The sequence below is a fragment of the Triticum urartu genome, chromosome 3A, assembly GCF_056163025.1.
Source record: "Triticum urartu cultivar PI428250 chromosome 3A, HENAU_Tu73, whole genome shotgun sequence".
NCBI classification, from domain to species: Eukaryota; Viridiplantae; Streptophyta; class Magnoliopsida; order Poales; family Poaceae; genus Triticum; species Triticum urartu.
Window position 1 is genome coordinate 107019266 of NC_141875.1, and position 21935 is coordinate 107041200.

Here is a 21935-nt window from a genome sequence, read left to right on the forward strand (position 1 = left end):
CCCCTTTTATTATCTATATTACATGGGATGTTGTGAAGATTGCCTAACTTGCGACATTGCTTTCAATGCGGTTATGCCTCTAAGTCGTGCCTCGACACGTAGGAGTTATAGCCGCATCGAGGGCGTTACAAGTACCTTGTCGGAGAGTCGGCGGTTGAACTCCTCTTGCTGCTCATCCTGGGCCGCCTCTAGTGCCCTCTGCCTGCGCCTCCTCCTCCTCTGTGCTGCTGCTGCTGTCCTAACATCCACAGCCTTCCCCTCCTCCTCTGTGACATCTCCCATGTCAGGATCCATCTATAGGGTTTCTTTTGGGTGGCGGCTGGTGGAGTGACTGGGAAAGGGTGGGGGTGGGGAGGGGTTTATATTGACAGATGGATGGGGTTGGGTTTAGTAGGCCTAGGGTTGCATTTGGTCAGAGAATATTGGGCCACTAAGCCCAATTACCCACAGAAATAATATATGTAGGCTAACAAATAACATCTAAAAGATAGAAGATCAAGTTGAACACTTAATAGCATACAAGATCCATTTCCACAACTTAGTAGCATAAGAGATCCATTTTCCACTACATAATAGCATAGGAGATCCATTACAACACTTAATAGCATAGGTGATCCATTACAACTTAACAACATAGTAAATAAGGTTCTTACAATAGGTTAAACTTCACATTCCCCCAAAATGTACACCCATAATCACTTGCAGTCATGCCAGGCCACATCCTTATATAAAGGCCTTTGGATGTACTTACTTCACCAACATATCAAAGCCACTTCAAGACTCAAGGATGGCCTTGATTTGCTCTAACTTCTCCTTGCTGCCATACCCTTCTTTCAGCAGCTCAGCAACAACAAGCTCAAGCTTTGCCTTCTCCTTCTTAAGAACATCTCTGTCAACTTGAACATCCTTCATAGCCTTCCTGGTGTTCTTGATGATATCAGCTTGGCTCTGCAAAATGCACCTCTGCTCTTTTGCAAGTTTGAGCTTTTCCATCTGCACCTCCAACATAGCTTTCTCCTCTAGCTCCTTCTTCTTCTCAAGTTCTTCCTCCTCCACTTGTTTCTGGTGCACCTTCTTGTCCACCCTACCATCCTGCCAATCAAACATCTTGGATACATCATCAACAAGTTTGGTGTACTCAATGCAAAGCTTGTCATTTTCAGTCCTAAGCTTGGCCAACTCCCTTTCATGTTCACTCTTAAGCCTGGCTGTGACGCCCCTGATTCAATCGTACACTAATCATACACGCAAATGTGTACGATCAAGATCAAGGATTCACAGGAAGATATCACAACACAACTCTAGACACAAAATAAAATAATACAAGCTTTATATTACAAGCCAGGGGCCTCGAGGGCTCGAATACATAAGCTTGAATACACAAGAGTCAGCGGAAGCAACAATATCTGAGTACAAACATGAGTTAAACAAGTTTGCCTTAAGAAGGCTAGCACAAAAACAACAACGATCGAAAAGGCAAGGCCTCCTGCCTGGGAGCCTCCTAACTACTCCTGGTCGCCGGCGGTCTCCACGTAGTAGCAGGCATCGGCGGTGGCATCTGGCTCCTGGGCTCCGACATCTGGTTGCATCAACCGGAAAGGAGAAGAAAGGGGCAAAAGGGGGAGCAAAGCAACCGTGAGTACTCATCCAAAGTACTTGCAAGCAAGGATCTACACTACATATGCATCGTTATCAATGAAAAGGGGTGTATCTGTGGACTGAACTGCAGAATGCCAGAAGAGAAGGGGGAAAGCCTAGCCTATCGAAGACTAGCATCTTCTGAAAACCACCATCTTGTAGAAACAGGAGGGAGTAGAGTAGCATAAAGTAAAGTAGTAGTAGTGTTATCAACCTCGGCCAGAGATCCTTTCTTTACTCCCTGCGAGAAAGCAATCCCAGAGCCATACTATCCAAGTGTCATCACAATCCAATTCTCATCACCATCCAGTTCTCATCACAAATATCCAGTTCTAGTTGTATCGATCGGGATACAACTCCAAGTGTCCGTTACCGTAGGACAGGCTATCGATAGATGTTTTCTTCCCTGCAGGGGTGCACCAACTTACCCACCACGCTCGATTAACTCCGGCCGGACACACTTTCCTGGGTCATGCCCGGCCTTGGCCAAACAATACGCCGCAACCCAACCTAGGCTTAATAGAAAGGCCAGCACGCCGGACTAAACCTACGCCCCCAGGGGTCATGGGCCATCTCCCCGGTAACTCATGCACGTTGCGAGGGCGGCCGGTGAGCAGACCTAGCTACCTCCCTAAAAAGCCAGGAGCTTTCCAGTCCAACCCGGCGCGCGCCGCTCAGTCGCTGACGTCTATTAAGCTTCGGCTGATGTATACGACGCAAAACGCCCATACTATGCCCACGTGATGGTTAGTGCTATCAGGCCAGAGGCCCCTCGGATCAAATATCCAAATCGTAGTGGATTAGGAACGCGCGGTAACAAGCAGAGACTCACGAAAGATGTGACCCCGTTGCCCTGTCTCAAGGACTTGCGGCAAGGGCTAGGAATGCCCGGCCACGCCTCGTAATTATCTCGCGGGCACCTTCCAGGTCCGCCCGACTCCACATCATTCGCAATTAAGCTCGCGCGGGTACCCCTCAGGGCCAACCCGTCTTTAGTAACAGGGTCCAGTGCAAAGTCATAGTAACCATAGTAAGCGTGTGTCTAACACCAAGGGGAAAAACCTGAGGAATCACCCTTGTCAGATTCCCACTCGATGTAAAACATCAAGGGGAACGTAAGAGGAACCACCCTCGAGGTTCACACTTGAGGGGTTGCACGACAGAGTCGTATCGGAAGTGGTTAAGGAGGAAATCACCCTCGATGACCACGACCGAATAGCTACTCTACAGAGATCTCATCAGGAGTGATGTATGAGGTTCCATCCTCGGGACTCGATGGTAACTCTGTAGAGTCGAGCAACAAAGGGGCGTGATGTGACGTGAGGTGTCGGGGCCTGGTCTTCGATCCCGTTGATCGGGTCTTCTAATAATCCAGCGGGGCAGTCGTGTCAAGTGGGGGGGGGGGTCACTGATGGGCTCTAACCAACCTATAATAAGCAGTTTAGGATAAGCAGGTAGGTAACAATAGCAGGTTACAATAAACAGGCTATGCAACAGAATATGAGCAAACAATAACAGTAGCAAAAATCTAATGCAAGCATGAGGGAATGGAATGGGCGATATCGGGATGATCAAGGGGGAGGGGCTTGCCTGGTTGCTCAGACGAGAAGGAGGGGTCGTCAGTGACGTAGTCGATCACAGGGGCATCAGCATCGTCACGGGGTCTACCGAAGAGAAAAGGAGGGAGAAACAGTAAATACATAGCAAGCAAGTGCATAGTAGGACAACATGCAGAGCTAGACGTGTTCTAACGCGGTGCTACATGATACCGGTGAAGGGGGAAGTCAACCGGTAACGTTTTCCTGGTTCCGGGCCTGTGTCACACAGATGACCGGAGAGGAAAAGTTCCATGTTCAGATAGTTAGAGGCATCTGACAGGTAAACGGACCGCGTGTTCGGATTCGCCTCATCGTTCTGAGCAAAATTCATGTACAAAGTATTTTTATCCGAGCTACGGTCTATTTCCTATGATTTTTTGAAGTTTAAGCAATATTATGGAATTTCCTGAAAATTGGCTAAGTCTGAGAATTGATCAGTTTTTGAGCATCACTTTGTTGTTTTCCAAAGGCTATAGCTAGTGTTCTGTACATCCTATGAATTAGTGCCTTTTACCAATTTTATCATCTTTATGTGATCTACATGACAGTATCATTGACATCCATTTTAGAGTTCAGTTGCGTGATCAAAATTGTATTTGAGAAGTGCCACTTGAAGTTAATTCTAGAAACTGTTAAAATATAGGAACATAGGATTTTGTGATTTTCATAAAATTTAATCGTTACATATTTTGAATTTGGACCAATGGGATAAAACAGAGTTTGTCAAGTGTACTTTCTACAAGTATTATCTTTACCCACATTAGAAGTCATGTTGTTGTTGTTTTGCTGCATTACAGAGGAGTAATCAGTGTAAACGTAGCAAAGCTAGCTACTGCTACAGTAACATTCAGTTACTGTAGCAGAGCAGCAGAGTGTGGCGTACCGCGTACGCACACACCACACACATAGCCGCACTTGGCCATGGCTATGGCCTGCAGCGGCAGCAGCAACTAAGCAACAACGGCGGCTAACATCATCTACAGAACAACGATAACAGCAGTAGCATAGCAGCGGCGAGCATCGGCAGTAGCGGCAGCTACAGCGGCAAGAAGCAAGCAACGAGCAGCAGTGCACGGGCATGGGGACGAGGACGTGCAGGGGCGTGGCCATGAGCGCGAGGGGAGGGGCGGTCAGCAGCGCCAGGCGCGGTGTCGCGCGCGTGGACGGCGATGGCGGCCACGACCAACGCGTCCAGGTGAGGCGGAGGCACGACAACGGGTGAGCGCGGGGCTGCACGGTGCATCAGTCTAGGGCGCTGGCCAAGCGGCAACAGCAAGCAAAGCAGTGGCAGGTAGCAGCGCTGCGCAGCAGCAACAGAGCAAGGGCGCGGCCGCCGCGCGCAGAGGCGCGAACGGGCGTGGGCGGCGCTTGGGGAGGCACGGCCACGACGGGGCAGGGGAACCCAGAGGGCGCACGGAGCGGCTGGGGCGCGGGGTCAGAGCGGCGCGGGCGCGGCAAAGTCGCGGTGAGCGCGTCCATGCATTGAGATGGGGCATTTCGCTACGGCGGCTACAGCGGTGGATCGAGCGGGGAACAGGGGGAATCGGCGCAGCTCACCGAGAGGGAGGCCGGGGGCGTGCTTGTGACGGCCGGGGTGGTGCGGTGGTGTAGATCGACGGCGAGATGCCGCGGCCATGCCGGAGAAACTGGCTCGATCCCGAGCATACGGTGCGGCTTGGCTCGGGTTCTTCGATGGGGACGAAGGAGACGAGCGAGGGGAGGCTTCTGGACACCTTGGTGCAGCAAGGGGAGGCCGGCGGCCGCGATGACGACTATGGCGCGGCGCCGGAAGCTTCGGCTCCTCTTCCAGATCGAGTGCGAGGGGGAAACGAGGGAACTGGGCGTCTAGGGTTTGTCCTGGGGCTTGGGGATGGTCTTGTACACCGCGGGGACTCGCCGGATGGTCGACACAGCGGTCATGGAGGCGTGGATGTGCGCCACGCACAGGTCTCTGCCTCCTGTACAGAGAAGATGGAGAAGGCCCTGGTGGGCTTGGGCCGCGCTACTGTAGCACTAGGCTTTTAATGCTCGGTGTGCACTTGGCCCATTTTCTTTTTTAAGTTTTCTGCTTTATTAATTTCATACTGTTTTCTACTTAATTGTCAAAGTAATTAAATTTAGTTCAACTTGAAATTTGGCACATAATTAGTAGGCAATATTTTGAGACCACACACAATGTTTCACATCATTTGGAAAATTATAAATATTTGCTTATTTTGAAAAGGGCAATTTAAATGAGTTTGGACCACTTACTAATTTCCTAGGAATTTATTTGTGAGTCAAACCAAGTTGGTTTCACATGACATTGAACAAGGAAATCGTATAGAACTATTCGAACATTTTAGTTTTATAGCTTGAGGAGAAATAATTTTGACTTGTCTTTTAAATTTGAATTTGAGGTCGGTTTTGGACAAAGTGATGATTAGCAAAATTTAATAATGATGATGTGACACCATTAATAGGAGTTTACTGTAGCATGACACCCGGGGTGTTACACTGGCCAACTCCTTCTCAAACTTCTCCTTGTCATGTACCCTTCCAAAGTTCTGCTCATGGAACATCTCCCATAGCTTGCACAAACATTTCTGAAGAACAGTTGGCCAAGCCCCATCAACCCACTCTACAACACCACAATTCACACCATTTTCCTGCATTTATAAATGTGATAAGTTATTACAAATGGACTAGGAGCTTATTTCAGTTCCATAATTAACTTGTATATACTTGATAATTTCTAACAATGAATAACATAAATGAGATATGATAAGTTATTATAATGCCATGATTAAGTTTCCAAAGTAACAAAAATACATAGCAGAAAAATGTTTATTGGCATCATATCAAACAAAGTGCTGCATCATATCAATCATCAGTGACCATACATAGCAGAAAAGTTTATTGCCATCTAACCTGGACTGGGCAGCCATAGAAATGCCTTCCTGTTAAAGGCCCTTCAAAAGCAACACGCTTAATAGGCCTCATTTGATGCAGAATGCACTTGGGATGAGCAAGCTCAAGTAGGCCACAGAAAAAGGGCTCCACAGTGGTGTCTGGTTCCTCCTGCAACCAAAATAACCAGCAAACACTAGTTTCAATCTGCACTCAACACCAGAATATATTTGCACGCTTCATTAAACATGAACACTAAAAAAATCTCCAACTCAACATGAACCCTAACACTGTACTGAGATGAACCCTATCTTACATCAATCCTACAATCAAACCCACCCTCACTATTGAACAAGAATCCTACAACAACAACACTACACTTAGCAAGATCCATGGCGGTAGCCTAGGCCTACTAGCACCTAACCCTAACCCTAGATGGCAAAGAACTTACCATAAGTCCCATGTCCATGCTGACGACCTCGCACTCCTCCTCCGAGCTAGTTTCCTCGTCGTTCCAGGAAGGCATGGTGGCAAGGAGGTCAACGGCGAGCCACCTCAAAGACGGCGAGCGGCGGCGAGCTCGTACTGGAGCAGGGGAGTGAGAGCAGGGGAGTGAGCGAGCAGGGAGAGAGTGAGTGATCAGGAGCGCCCGACCGACCGAGGGGGTTTATTTACCCCAGTTCCGACCGGGCCGTACGGGCTAACGGCCGTCAACGGCCGCGTCGTGAGCGCGCGTGGCCAGGTGGCCTCACATGTGGGTCCGGGCGGTCAAAAAAATGGTTCAATCGCTAGTCACGGGCGTTTTGGGTTTTTTGAAACAGCGAACCGCGCGACTGATAGCTTTCTGAGAAAAATTGAAAAATGATAGTTTTCTGAAACCTTAACCTATAAGCTAGTAGTTTTATGCTATTTAGGGCCCGTTCGGATCCTCTCCACGAGCCAGCTTCCTAGAATTCCTACGTGAATCGATCCCGAACGCTCCAGCTTCGAGGAGCCAGCTTCGCGGAGACGAGGATCCACCTGTGCAATTTTTGCAGAGACGAGAAGCGGCGGTTGGCCAGCTTCGCTAAAACGAGAAGCGGGAGTTCGATGTAATTACAGGGAATGCCACCGCTAAGTTGCATACCGGTTCGGTGAGCCTCCCGATTTCTTTTCTTCCGAGCTCTCGTAGGAACCAGCCAGTAGACGTGGGTGCATCAGGGTCATCCACATCCTTCACTCCGAATTGGGCCTGCAGCCCATGTCATTATCTGTGTTCCCTAATAGCCCATGTACACACCTTTCGCTCTAAACAGCCCTATAGCCCAACGCCAGCGTATGAGAAGCTGGCTAGAGCCTCCCGAACGCACGTAGCTCCTCACGGAAGTTGGACGCTGGCGCACGAAGCTGGAATCGTGGATTTCCTGAACCTGGAGAGCTTCAGAACGGGGCCTTAGTCGGCAAATCCGGACCGGGGTCGTGCATGGCAGTGGTTCCACGCCCCATGTCGTAGACATACAGCCCCTTTTCTCCGCGCCTCAGATAGTAAACGCAGTTCCCCTTGAGACCGGCCTCCTCCGCGCCGAGCGACGCGCCAAAGTGGACGGCGTCGACCAAGAAGAAGGCCCGGTCCCCGACGGCGTCCACCTCCACCCAAGCCCTCGCCGGCAAGTCGAGCCTGCGGACGACTATCTGGGCAACCTTGTCGCACCGCCCCATCAACGGGTGGTACAGGGAGACGCTGAAGAGCTCCCCGCGTGACTCCAGCAGGTGAAGGCTCCAGACGCGGTACATCGGGTGACATGGCTGCTCGGCGATAGGGGTTTCTGCGAAGGCCGGACCCGACGAGAACTCCAGCGTCAGGACGGTGGCGCCCAGCAGGCTCGCGTAGAACTTCCCGCCCGCCGCCGTCACGAGGTTCATTGCATGGATGACACCGTCACGATCATGGTGGGTGCCCAGGGTGCCTGCCTGGTAATAGCCGTGCTCGGACCACTCGGCGGCTCCTCCCGGGCGGCAGTACCAGAGCACCGTGTCCACGCAGTTCACCACCAGCACCACGCAGGCTGGGTCCGTGGGCTCGTGCGACAGCAGGCACCTCACCGGGTTCAAAGTCAGAAACTTGTCTCGATCAGGGGGCAGGCCGACTCTCTGGCGCGTGAACGGGTTCCACAGGAACGTCAGGCGTGAGTCAGGGTGCGCCATGAGCAGCCAGCCGTGCGGCGTTGTCCAGTACAAGTGGTCTCGGAGGTCATCCACAATCTTGCACACCGAGCGTCTTCTGCTTATGCTGTAGAAGAAAAACAGCGGATCTTCTGCCTTCTTCTCGGTCTCGTCGTTTTCAGCATCTTCGTCGGGCTCACCGTCAGCGTTGGTCCCATGAGGCCTAGGGTGCTTGTGACCAAACAGTAGCAGCGGGGAGAAGCTCCGATCCAAAGCTGAGTCTTCGGTTCCCTTCATGGCTCTACATGTTCATACATGGGTGAGTCAATGGGCATAATGGAGCAAAAGGCAGCGCTCATGAAAACATGATATAGCTACGTTAGCAGCATTGATCGGTTCTTCTTTGACCTGGTTGTGGCAGTGTGCTTTGTTAAGCTGTTAGCAGGACCACTTTTTATGTGACCCTCCGTGTCACATAGCATACCGCGTATTGATTTTCTTTAATCAAAGCAAAGTATTTTTCGTGAGAAATGCTCCAGCCTATTGATAAGATGCAATGGCACTACAAAGATGCAATGAATTAACAGAAATTGCAGCCACTCTGAACGCCTTTGTGTTGCTTTGCTATTGGCATCTGTGGAAGCGGAGGAACACCCTCCCTCCCCCTCACCCTCAATTGTTGTCGGGACAACACGATGTTGTGGCACGACTGGCTCCCGATAGACACTTGTGGTCACACAGATGTTTGGCAGCTGTCATTTTCATGATAAATGCTCCAGTTTATTGATAAAATGCAATGGCAATACAAAAAATACAATGAATTAACAGAAATTGCAGTCACTCAGAACTCCTTCGTGTTGGCATCTGTGGAAGAGGAACGTCGTCGTCTTCACTTCAAAGAGGGGGGGGGGGGGGGGGGTCGCCCTCACCCTCCCTCTCCCTCACCCTTAATTGTTGTAGGGATGCGATGTTGTGGGACAATGCGATGACGAGGTCACATGGATGTTTGGTTGCGTGCTCTGGTCGAGTCACACCTTGCCGGCATGGGTGTGGGGTGAGCGGTGTGTTCTTGTTGTGTTCGTGTGATATGTTCGTTGTGTGTGTCCCCCTCCATCCTAATGTCCTCTTCCCACCGCTAGAAACACTTGGGCTTTAGCCCTCTGTGTATAAAAATCCAGGTGGGTGAACATCCCCCGTTTAAAAATTCAGAAGATAAAAATCACAACCATATAACGATGACTACAAGCACTAGACCAAACTGAAGGTGCTCCTCCGTCATCACTCCTCCTACGCCGGAACCACACAAACTTTCTTACAGTGGATAGTCAAAAAGTCGTCCAACTAAGCCCCAAAAAAACTTGCACCAAAACAGCAAAATTCGCCAACGAAAATAGGCGTAGATCGCAGCAACCACACCTGCAAGCGCGCCAACTAAAACAAGGGTCGGCAAGAGAAACGTCGATTGGATCCAAACAGATCCATCAAAAACCAGCATCAAGCAAATTTAAGGAAACTCGTTGATGACACACCTTCCACACACCCTTCGCCGTAGCTAGACACGTCGTCAAAGCGAATGCAGGACAAAGAAAACATTATTCCAACTACAGAACGCCAAGATCCTAGAAAAATAAAAAAAATTGGAACGCCACCCCTACCTCGTCGGCGCAACTACGTCCCTCCTACCGGCGTGCTCCGTCTTATCTCCAAGGCCCAAGGGCCGCCGGAGTCTAGCTTACAACCACCCTCGGGACTGCTCTGTATATAATACTCAGCGTACCTTGGCGTGCTTATCGCAGGCGCCACCCTCGGGACATGCCGCCGGTCGATCAAGTCGGGTTCGACTTCGTCGTCGGCGACGGCGGCGACGGCGCGGCGGGCAGGATGGTCGGTGTCAGCGCGGTCATGTTTCTGCGGCTGCAGGCCGCGCTCTCCTTCAGGAACGGCGATGGCGGGTGGACGGACTGGGACTTCACCCCGTACGAGTTCGGACCGGCGTTCGTGCCGTCGCCGAGCTGTAACCCGGTCTTCCACGGCGGGTTGCTCTACCTGCTGGGACAGGACGGGAGGCTGGCGGTGTACGACCAGCGCATGCACGACCAAGGGTTTGAGATCCTGGAGAAGCCCCGGAGCTTCGGGTTCGAATGCGAAGACAGCTACCTCGTCGAGTCCGGCCAAGACGAGCTCATGGCCGTCCTGGTCGGCCTCCGTGGGCCGCCGGTCAACGTCGTCAAGCTCAACGAGCACACCATGGAGTGGGAGAAGGTGGAGAGCCTGGAGGGGAGCGTCCTGTTCACCGGCACGCTCACGACGACGATGAAGAAGACCGGCGCCAGGTGGATGCAGGACAGGATCTTCCTCCCCAGGCTCTTTGATTGGCCCGAGGCCATCCCTGCTGACCTTGTTCAACATGACGGCGAACTCGCATTTGTGCCCAAGCAGGAGTGCGCGTGGCCTGCTGTGAGGGATGACACCTATGTGACAAACATGTGGAGTTACAAATTGGGACAAAGCGGTGAAGAAGCAAGAGAATTTTGGGAAACAGAAAAACTAGATTATGGTGTCTGGGTCGATTTTGATAGTACTTAGCCGTGCTCGGACCACTCGGCGGCTGCTCCCGGGCGGCAGTACCAGAGCACCGTGTCCACGCGGTTCACCACAAGCACCACGCAGCTTGGGTCCGCGGGCTCGTGCGAGAGCACGCACCTGACCGGGTTCCTCGTGAGGAACTTCTCTGTATCAGGGGGCAGGCCGATTCTTTGGCGCGTGAATGGGTTCCACAGGAATGTCAGGCGTGAGCCAGGGTGCGCCATGAGCAGCCAGCCGTGCGGCGTTGTCCAGTACAAGTGGTCTCGGAGGTCGTCAACTCTCTTGCACACCGAGAGTCTTCTGTTTATGCTGCAGAAAAAACAGCGGGTCTTTTGCCGTCTCGTCGTCTCCTCTTTTCGTGGCCCATGAGGCCCAGGGTGCTTGTGACCAAACAGTAGCAGCGGGGAGGCTTCGGTCCAAAGCTGAGTCTTCGGTTCCATTCATGACTGTATATGTTCATACATGGTGAGTCATCCATTACTTCCTCCGTCCCATAATATAAAAACTACGTTAGTGTCAAAAACATTTTTATATTATGGGATAGAGGGAGTAGCAAAGAGTAAAAGGCAACGCTCATGAAAAGGAAGAAGATATAACTACGTTAGCAGCATTGATCGGTTCTTATTTGACCTTCGGTTGTGGCAGTGTGTTTTGTTAAGTTGTTAGCAGGACCACTTTTTATGTGACCCTCCGTGTCACATAGCATAATGCGTATTGATTTTTCTTTTAAGTAAATAAAGTCTTCTTCATGAAAAATGCTCCAGTCTACTGATAAAATGCAATGGCAGTACAGAATCCAATGAATTAACAGAAATTGTAGGCACTCTGAACGCCTTCGTGTTGCTTTGCTATTGGCATCCGTGGAAGAGGAGGAACCCTGTCGTCTCCGGCGACGACCATCGGGGAGCTGGGATGCACATAAGCTATTTGTGAAAATGCCAAAAAAAAAGATAGAGAGAGGAGGAAGAAGAATGATGTGTGGGTCCCACCTATAATAACGGTCAACTGAACGGTCAACATGTTTAAATCGTTTAAACTGGGTATTATCTGAAAGTGGTAATTTTGAGTCACAAAATTAAAAAAAATGATAATTTTTGGCCACTTTATAAAAGGTGGTAGTTCCGTAGGACCAAAATCCCTAAAATGGTAGTTTTTTGTCAAACACTCTGGCAGGGGTGCGGGGTGAGCGGTGTGTTCTTGTTGTGTTGGTGTGATATGTTCTTGTTGAGCGAGTCATACTTGGGTTTTAGCCATTGTATAAAGAGAATCAGGTGGGAGAATCTCCCCCGTTTGAAAATTTTAGAAGATAAAAATCACAACTATCTAACAATGACTACAAACACTGCACTACACCGAATTGAAGGTGCTCTCCCATCATCACTCCTCCTATGATGGAACCACACAAACCTTCTTGCAGTGGATAAATGGAAAGTCGTCCAACTAAGCCCTAAAAAAACTTGCACTAGAACAACAGAAGTCGCCAACGAAAGTAGGCGTAGATCGAAGCAACCACACCTACAAGCGCGCCAACTAAAACGCCGATCAGCCAAATATATACGAGTCCATCAAATCCATCAAAGATCAGAGTCGAGCGAATTTAAGAAGATTCGTCGAAGACACACCTTCACACACCCTTCGTCGTAGCTAGACACGTCATCAAGTAGATGTAGGGCAAAGAAAACATTATTCTAATTATAGAACACCACTGCGCGCCGCCTCGTTGGCTCAACTGGCACGCAAACTGCGTTCCTCCTCCTACCGGCGTGCTCCGTCTTATCTTCAAGGCCCAAAGGGCCACCGGAGTCTAGCTTGCAACCTCCGTCGCAAAGCTACGCGTACCTTTGCGTGCTTATCACAGCCGCCTCAGGTTGTCAGTGGACACGGGCTACCCGTGGCGCCCACATAAAAGCCCATAAAAATCATGTTCGTGGACACCCATGAACCTGGAATAACCTCATTTCATATGTGGTAAATGTGGGCTACCCCACAAAAACCACAGAGCCCACGTAACAGAAACCACGTCCATGATATAGGAGTTAATTGCACAGAAGTATCACAATTGGGGCATCACATGCAGATTGGTACCACGATTGCTAATTTTTGCGTGTCAGTACCAACATTGGTCCAGATTTTTGCAATAAAGACTAAAAGGCTGATTTATACGTATTGACAGTGTATCTGGCTGTTGGGGCCCGTCCGTCAGGTGCTGAAGTGGCATATTTTTTGCAAAAAACCCTCTTGCTTTATACGTAATCACATAAATACCCGGTTTTTTGCGGAAAAAATGTTAACGTGATAGTCTTTTTTTTGCTTGGGACTTGTTTGAAAGTTTCCAACGAACTGGACAAATAAATAAAGTAAACGAAAAACCAGCCGCGCCAGGTTTCGAACCACGATTGTTAATTTTTGCGTGTCAGTACCAACATTGGTCCAGATTTTTGCAATAAAGACTAAAAGGCTGATTTATACGTATTGACAGTGTATCTGGCTGTTGTGACCTGTCTGTCAGGTGCTGACGTGGCATATTTTTTGCAAAAAACCCTCTTGCTTTATACGTAATCACATAAATACCCGGTTTTTTTGCGGAAAAAATGTTAACGTGAGAGTCTTTTTTTTGCTTCGGACTTGTTTGAAAGTTTCCAACGAAGTGGACAAATAAAGAGGTAAATACACCCACGGTCTTAGAACTTGCATTGGATGGTCACTTTGGTGCACGAACTTGCAAAATACGCGTTTGTGGTCACGGAACTTGCTAAACGGTGCAAATACAGTCACTCCCTCCATACGCAGCCGTATGTGGAGACGCCAGCATGGCATGGGCCCGCTGTCAGCGACCATGGCCTTCCAGCGAGGCGTTTGTGCGGTCACTTTGCAGAAAACCTCGTGGGTTTCTTAATTTTTGCGCAGAAAGCCCCTGGAGACGCGGGAACAGAGCGCTTTGCAAATAAGCGTATAGGTACCCCCAAATCGCTGGCAGCCCACTGTAACGCCCCACCGCTTCGTCTCCCTTCTCTGTCGATCGTTCCAGGGCGCTGGCGGAGGCGGAACTGCGGCACGGCGGCCGTCGTCGGAGGAGATGGAAGAACCACGCCGCCGACGGTCGGGCGAAGTAGCACCCACATACGGTGAGTGATCCCATGCATCTACCTCCTCTTTTATTTACCGATTTTGCCAGCCCGCCGCGGGTAGGATTTGTGTAGTAGGATCGGTGGGTTGTACCAGTTGATTGAGATGTTCAGACTTTGATTCAAGCGCATATTTGCCCTATGGATTAGTTGCGACCGGCCAGAACTCCTGCTTCTCCAATCTGACCTAGGGTTTAATTGGGGTTTTCAAGGAGGCGTCTTTTTGCTTCAGAAAAGTTGATGAAAGTAATCCAGAATTCATGTTAGGCACGCTATGTTGACAGATTTCGTCGTTGATGCAGTGTTTTAACTAAACGTATGTGGAACTGGACGTGTGCTTTCTGTATAATTAGCATGTCTGAAAATACTGAATATTTGCTGCAATTTAATTGAATATGGTTGCACTGTTCATAACTGAATGTGAAAGTTCTGTTTTTACTGAATGTGAGTGCGCTGTTCTGTACTAAATGTGAGTGCTCTGTTTTGTATTGAATGTGAGTGCTCTGTTCTGTACTGAATTTGATCATTCCAGTACGTAATTGAAGTTTAATTATTTGACAATGCAGGACAATTTGATGGCTTGTTCACTGTTGAGATCCATCACAATGGTTTTTTTGTGGAACTGGAAGCAACATGACATACATGGATTATATGGTTGACTGGTTTGACAATTGTCAGAGTGACACTTGGTCAATGCTGTGGATAAATGATTTTCTTGTGCAACTAGGATATGACAATGAAGTGTCCAAGACTGATGTGTATTGGTGTCAACCAGGAAAATCATTTGGTGAGGGCCTGAAGCTTATGACATGCGATGCAGACATTGTTCTTATGATTGTTGCAATAATTGAGCACAATAACCTGGTACTGGTTGTAGACCATGGTGACACACTTCAGTCAGTAACCACAGATGATGTGCTGATACATGGAGTGCCTGATTTGCCAAAGGTTATAAGTCCAACAAAACTAAGGCATGGTAAAGAAAACATCAGCTATTCAGAGAAACAACCCAGTACAACAGAGAAGCTTTCAAGCCCAGTAAAGAGGTTTATGCCATTTGGAGAAGGATCTAGTTCTGGTATTGCAGTTGAAGAAGAGGAGGCAGAGTTTGACATTAGTGACAATGGTGAAAGTAGTGGTTCAGAGGGAAATGGAGAGGATGTAGAGGCCGAGACGGATGAGGATTTCTATGAGAGTGATTATGAAATAGCAGCAGGTGATGATGATCTTTTTGATGCCAATGTGGACAAAGATGTTGATGATCACAGAGAGAAAGAAAATGTGCAGGACTTTGAAGGAGAACTTCCAGAAGATGCATTAGAGGATAGTCATTTGAACTTGTCAAAACAAGAGAAGGAGAAGCTGAAGCACAAATTCAGCACTTTCAACCCAAGCACTGATCTTAATGCGCCTGTTTTCAAGCTTGGGTTGGTCTTTGGAGATATGAAAGAGTTGAGGCATGCTCTCGTTGCATATAGTGTCAGAAATAGAGTGAAGGTGAACAAGCGTAGGAATACTTCAAAGTTGTTAGAGGCTGTATGCAAGCCAGGTTGTACTTGGTACTTGAAGGCAGGACATGATAACAGGTCAAGTAGCATTCAAATAAAAAAGTACACTGACAAGCATACATGCATCAAAGCTTGGGACCTGAGAGTTCTTACTGCACCTTTTCTTACTCACAAGTTCAGGAATGAATTCAGAGACAATGAGAAAATGCCTCTGAGGAAATTTTCAGAGAAAGTTGAGCAAGAATTCAACTTGGTTGCAAAGAGGACCAAGTTGGGAAGGGCAAGAAGGGCAGCAGTCAAGCAAATTAGGGGAGAAGATGATGATCAGTACAAAACCCTATGGGACTACGGGCAGGAGCTTAGAAGAAGCAATCCAGGAAGTCAGTTCTTCTTGTGCACAAAGGAGGTGTTTGACAACAAGGCCAAGATGACAAAGGACCACTTCTCGACATTATATTGGTCTTATGATGCATGTAAGAGGGGGTTTCTTAAGGCTTGTAGGCCAATCATTTTCCTTGATGGGTGCCACACTAAAATAAGATATAAGGGGAATTTGCCGACAGCAGTAGGAATTGACCCAAATGATTGCATATTTCCTATTGCATTTGGCCTATGTGAAGTGGAGTCAACACACAGCTGGGAGTGGTTCTTAACTTCATTGAAGGATGATCTCAACATAAGCAACAGTACACCATATACACTTATGAGTGACAAGCAGAAGGTGGGCACACTTCCTTCCATTTTATGCTAGTGTTTGCTGTTAGTTTATGCAATTATTGTTATTGATGATATTGCTATTTTGTAGGGTTTAATAAATGCAGTTCAGAAAGTTTTTCCTTATTCAGAACACAGAAATTGTGTTAGGCATATTTACCAAAATTTTCACAAAGTCCACAAGGGTGAGCAGCTGAAAAATGACTTGTGGGCTATAGCTAGATCCCCAAATGAGATGGCCTACACGAGAAGCATGAATCAGATCAAAGAGCACAGCCTTGATGCTTACAAGTGGGTTGAGAAGTTAGCTCCGAAAACATGGATCAAAGCTTTCTTCGACCCATTTTGCAAGTGTGACATATTATTAAACAACATGTCTGAAGTATTCAACAGGTTTGCATTGCCCTCCCACCTTTCCTTCATATCATGTCAAACAATGCCATTGGGTACTAACATAACATGAACATATGAAAATATCTGCAGTTATATATTGGATGGAAGAGAGCTACCGATTAAGTCAATGCTGGATTATATTTTCACGAAGCTCACAAATAGGATAGTTGGTAAGCAAAGGGAGTCAGAAAAGTGGACAGGGAGACTATGCCCCAAGATTCAGAAGAAACTCGACAAATACATTGAGTGGGAAAAGAATTGCAGGGTGCAAGAGTACGGTAGAGGTGTGTTCAAAGTTTTCTCTCTACAAAACTCATACATAGTGCACTTAAATATGCTAAGCTGTGACTGCAAAAGGTGGGTACTGTCTGGCATCCCTTGTCATCATGCAATAGCAACTTTCAGGCATGAGAGGATTGAACCAGAGAGCATGGTTCACTCCTGCTATACAGTGGAGGAGTACAAAAAGTGTTATGGATATAACATGATGCCGATGAGGGATACAAAGCTATGGGAGAAAATGAACGGGATTGATGTGTATCCACCATTGTACACAAAAGTTATGGGCAGGCCAAAGAAAAACAGGAAGAAAGATCCAGAAGAGAAGAGTGACAAAAATGGAGTAAAGAAGGTGACCAAGCATGGTGTGACCGTGCATTGTTCAATATGTGGAGCAGCTGGTCATAACAAAAAGGGACACCATAATCATGTTGATAAGACTCCAAATGAAGAAACTGCTAGGGAATCTGAAGAAGAGTATGATGATCCATCAATACTTGCTGTAATACACTTGTACTCTTATGGTTACTCCCATATACTTTTTTAGATTTAGGATATACTAAGTTCATACATTGCTTGTCTTGTGCAGAACATAATGCCACACAGGGTATACCCACAGCTGGATCCAACACAAACACCTGACTGTATGGTATACAAGATGCAGGAACAGGCAATGATGATTTCACTAATTAACTTGTACACACTCATAAATCACTAGTATGTGTGCTCACACTTGCTCTGTCTTAATTTTTGCAGGAGAGGTTCACGTACCCACCCCCTAGGGAATTTGGCCCCTTGCCCGAGTCTACATTTATTGCAAATGCTAGAGAAGCAATGCCAGTAGGCAGAGTGACAACAGCAATGGCTAGGGGGAGGGTGAGGAGTCGGCAAGCAGCACCTGCAAATGGAGAGGAAGCAGCTGAGTCAAGTCAGCAAGCAGCAGCTGCAACAAGACCCAAGAAAAAACAAGCAAGAGGGGGAGGCAGTGTAGGGAGAGGAGCAACAAATGCTGCAAGAGGAGGAGGAACTGCTGGAAGGGGAGGAAGAGATGGTGCAAGAGGAGGAAGAAGTGCTGGTAGAGGAGGAAGAAATGGTGCAAGAGGAGGAAGAACTGCAGCTGCTACATTTGGAGGAAGAGGTGCTGCTCCTGCAGATGTCACAGGAGCAAGAGCTGCTGCTCCTGGCTTTTACAATCTCCTGTTTGGAGATGATGGAGCTGCTGATAGAGCATAGTTCATGCAGGCTGAAGAGGAGGTTTTGTTTAGCCAAAATGCAACACATTCTGCTCTATCTCAAGATGGCCAACCTACTGATCTGCATGATTTTCTCTCTCTTTAGTTTACATCAGAACAAGTTAGAGTTCATGAATGATCTTTTGGTTAGGTTTAGTTCATGAATGAACTGCTCCTGCAGTTGGGGTAAATATGTAGTAGGCAAGGCCTTTTCCAACTTTATTTTACTTTGGTTTTCTCAATATTCAAATTGTATGAAACTGTATTTTGCTACGCTTTGGTTTATGCTATGACAGTGCTAGTAGTTCAAGAGGCCTCCCAGACCTCTAAATATTAAGTAAATTTCTATGATTTCTGTAATGTGGTTTCAATTGGTTTATTCTTGAGATTGTTTTGACAGTGCTTAATTTGTAGAACTATTGCTGCAAAATGTATTTAATCTGTGTCACCTGATGTAAAATAATAGAAAGAGCAAAAAAGGTAGGCTACCTGGGATTCGAACCCAAGATCACCTAATGGTAGATGAGACCATATACCAGTTGGGTAATGAGAGGATTCTGTTACATTCTCTCGATCTCTCCCTTTTCTACCATATAGTATGCATCGTCTCTTTCCTTTCCTCCGCCGCCCGTACGACAGAGGATGTCCATTGGAGGGCGTAGCCGCAACGGCGCTCGGCGCGGGCAGCTCCAATGCCGGCTCAAGGCGCTGTGCATCCAGTTCTGTGTTCAGCGGGTTCGGGTCATCGTCCCGTGCCTCTGGGTCATCGTGTAGCCGCTTAGTTCAGTAGCCGCTATCTTCAGTTATGTTCAGTAACTAAGCTATGGCCATCTCCAGCGCAAAAAATAATAAACCCACGGGGTTTTCTGCAAAGTGACCGCGTGCATGCCTCGCTGGACGGCCATGGTCACTGACAGCGGGCCCATGCCACGCTGGCATCGCCACATACGGCTGCGTATGAAGAGAGTGACTGTATTTGCACTGTTTTGCAAGTTCGGTGACTACAAATGCGTATTTTGCAAATTTGTGCACCAAAGTGACCATCCAATGCAAGTTCTAAGACCGCAGGTGTATTTACCTCACAAATAAATAAAGTAAACGAAAAACCGGCCGCGCCTGGTTTCGAACCTGCGACCTGCAGCACGCAGGGCGAGCGCGCTAGCCTCCAGGCCACACCGAAGCTTGTGTTAGATAACAGGCGGGTCGTCCTTTATATTATAGTAGGAACGCTGGGCCGGCGGCTGAGCCCAAAGCGGCTGCGTGCCTTGAATTACTTATTTTTCAATCATAATATTAATACATATTTTTGCGATTACATATTAGTGCACTAAAACAGTGCAACTTTTATTTAAAAATTGATGTGTTTCTCGAAATGCTAGAATGATTTTACGCAATAAGTTTTTAAAACATGCTGAACATTTTCTCAGATACACATTGTCAAAAAAATTCATCATGTATTAAGAAAATGTTCAACCTATATTACAAAAATGATCATCGTATATATTAAAAAATGTTCAACCTAAATTACAAAAAAATTCATCGTATATATTAAAAAAATGTTCAACCTAAATTACAAAAATGTTCAACCCAAAAGTTCAATATATTAAAAATGCTCACTGTTTGCAAAGTAAAGTTCATCAAGCATTAAAAAATGATCACTATAGGCAAAAAGGGTTCTCAGCGTACATTAAGATAATGTTCATGCAAATTCGAAAACATGTTCGTCATGTATTTGAAAACATCATGTATTGAAGCCTATCTAAAAAAATGTTTAGTAAGTATGTTAAAAACAGAAGAAAAACGAACCCAGTGAATAAAAGAAGAAAGAAAGAAAAAGCTAAAAATAAGCCAAAACCAGAAACAAAAATAAAGCATAATAAGATAAATAAATAGAAAAAAATCTGGGCGAACGAGCCCAGCAAACGCGTCAGTAAAACGAGAAACGAAAAAACAATTACAGGCCTTGGTTGGCCCAACCACTGGCCAGCGTTCGTTTGTGTATAAAAGAAAATCCTGCCTGGGCAGGAACACAAGCAGCCCTTTGGCCTGGTGGCTGGCGCGGTTCACCTGCGTGCTGCAGGTTCGAAACCTAGCGCCCTCGATTTTTAGTTTACTTTATTTATTTGTCCAGTTCGTTGGAAACTCTCAAACAAGTCCGAACGAAAAAAAAGTCTCATGTTAACATTTTTTCCACAAAAATAACAGGTATTTATGTGATTACATATAAAGCAAGGGGTTTTCTGCAAAAAAATATGCCACGTCGGGACCTGATAGCCGGGCCCAAACAGTCAGATACACTGTCAATACGTATAAATCAGTTTTTTTGCAAAACCTGAATCAATGTTGGCACTGACACGTAAAAATTAGCAATCGTAGTATCAATCTACATGTGATGCTTCAATTATAATACTTCCGTGCAATTAACTTATGATATAGCGACCGTGAGAATCAGAGTGAGGCGACCAGCAGCTGGAGCGCCACGGCTAGCTCCGCCCCCATGTGTCCTCCGTGCCATCGCCAAGTCGTAGTAAGGGTTTCGCCGGCGCCGGCACTAGCGTGTGCCTCCCGCGATCACCCGCTCCGACGTACTGAGGTAGAAGTTCTTCGCGTACTCCTCGCAGATCTCGCCGCAGCGAGCGTAGGCCTTCCAGAGCCCGCCGCGACGCACCTCCAGCTCCCTGACAACGGCGGGCGGCGCCGCCCGCTGTGGTCGGAGCTGGCGCTTGAGTAATGCCTTATGCTTCAGCACCACTTCGTACACCTTCCGCTCCGACGAAACGACGGCGACGACGGCATCGCAGGCTGGGATGACTGTCGGGTTCACCTGAAGGCTCACCAACACCGAGGCAGTCGTACTTGATCGAGCAGACGACCCACTGCTGCCGTTGCTGACGCATGCAGAGTACCGGATGCGGTCCCGGCCGGCATCACCAGCGCCGAGGCCGACCGACAAGGCTTCTCAGAGCAGCGCCATCAACCAGCGTAAACAATAAGCACAGGCAGACAGGCTGCACAGCAGCAGTGGAAGGAAGCGATAGTTTTCTCATGGTCAGGATGCAATACTCCCTCCGGTTGATGGCGCTGCTCTGAGAAGCCTTGTCGGTCGGCCTCGGCGCTGGTGATGCCGGCCGGGACCGCATCCGGTACTCTGCATGCGTCAGCAACGGCAGCAGTGGGTCGTCTGCTCGATCAAGTACGACTGCCTCGGTGTTGGTGAGCCTTCAGGTGAACCCGACAGTCATCCCAGCCTGCGATGCCGTCGTCGCCGTCGTTTCGTCGGAGCGGAAGGTGTACGAAGTGGTGCTGAAGCATAAGGCATTACTCAAGCGCCAGCTCCGACCACAGCGGGCGGCGCCGCCCGCCGTTGTCAGGGAGCTGGAGGTGCGTCGCGGCGGGCTCTGGAAGGCCTACGCTCGCTGCGGCGAGATCTGCGAGGAGTACGCGAAGAACTTCTACCTCAGTACGTCGGAGCGGGTGATCGCGGGAGGCACACGCTAGTGCCGGCGCCGGCGAAACCCTTACTACGACTTGGCGATGGCACGGAGGACACATGGGGGCGGAGCTAGCCGTGGCGCTCCAGCTGCTGGTCGCCTCACTCTGATTCTCACGGTCGCTATATCATAAGTTAATTGCACGGAAGTATTATAATTGAAGCATCACATGTAGATTGATACTACGATTGCTAATTTTTACGTGTCAGTGCCAACATTGATTCAGGTTTTGCAAAAAAACTGATTGGGAGCAAAAGTTATATCAATGAATGCGTATTTAAAAAAAGTTTTTAATTATGTAATTTTTTCTCCCGCCGCAGTCGGTCTCGTTCGTTAAATA

At 48.0% G+C, this 21935-nt stretch overlaps 3 protein-coding genes and 1 pseudogene across 6 annotated transcripts; 1 reads left to right on the forward strand and 3 right to left on the reverse strand.

Moving 5' to 3' along the window:
* Positions 1-554: 554 nt before the first annotated feature.
* On the reverse strand, positions 555-5176 carry LOC147978805 (uncharacterized). 4 transcript variants are annotated; one of them, XR_015618327.1, is made up of 3 exons: positions 4970-5176; positions 3229-3302; positions 1289-1579 (listed from the first exon to the last, which is right to left on the reverse strand). XR_015618327.1 is itself a non-coding variant. In XM_087546549.1 (2 exons), the coding sequence occupies exons 1-2, from the start codon at positions 4899-4901 to the stop codon at positions 775-777; spliced, it is 426 nt and encodes a 141-aa protein (XP_087402675.1). In that variant the 5' UTR covers positions 4902-5176; the 3' UTR covers positions 555-774. The 4 variants fall into 4 exon arrangements, 1 of the variants encoding a protein (XP_087402675.1); XR_015618325.1 differs by having other exon boundaries at positions 4794-5176; XM_087546549.1 differs by lacking the exons at positions 1289-1579; positions 3229-3302 and adding an exon at positions 555-1092 and having other exon boundaries at positions 4794-5176.
* Positions 5177-5668: 492 nt separating this feature from the next.
* LOC147978806 (uncharacterized) lies at positions 5669-6957 on the reverse strand. Its single transcript, XM_087514900.1, has 3 exons — positions 6577-6957; positions 6147-6296; positions 5669-5884 (listed from the first exon to the last, which is right to left on the reverse strand). The coding sequence occupies exons 1-3, from the start codon at positions 6649-6651 to the stop codon at positions 5669-5671; spliced, it is 441 nt and encodes a 146-aa protein (XP_087371026.1). The 5' UTR covers positions 6652-6957.
* Positions 6958-7090: 133 nt separating this feature from the next.
* LOC125543127 (uncharacterized) lies at positions 7091-11280 on the reverse strand. Its single transcript, XM_048706379.2, has 3 exons — positions 10850-11280; positions 10045-10738; positions 7091-8568 (listed from the first exon to the last, which is right to left on the reverse strand). Exons 2-3 carry the CDS (start codon positions 10674-10676, stop codon positions 7545-7547), a joined length of 1656 nt encoding a protein of 551 aa, XP_048562336.1. The 5' UTR covers positions 10677-10738; positions 10850-11280; the 3' UTR covers positions 7091-7544.
* A 3331-nt stretch (positions 11281-14611) lies between these two features.
* On the forward strand, positions 14612-18210 carry LOC147978807 (uncharacterized; annotated as a pseudogene).
* Positions 18211-21935: the final 3725 nt, after the last annotated feature.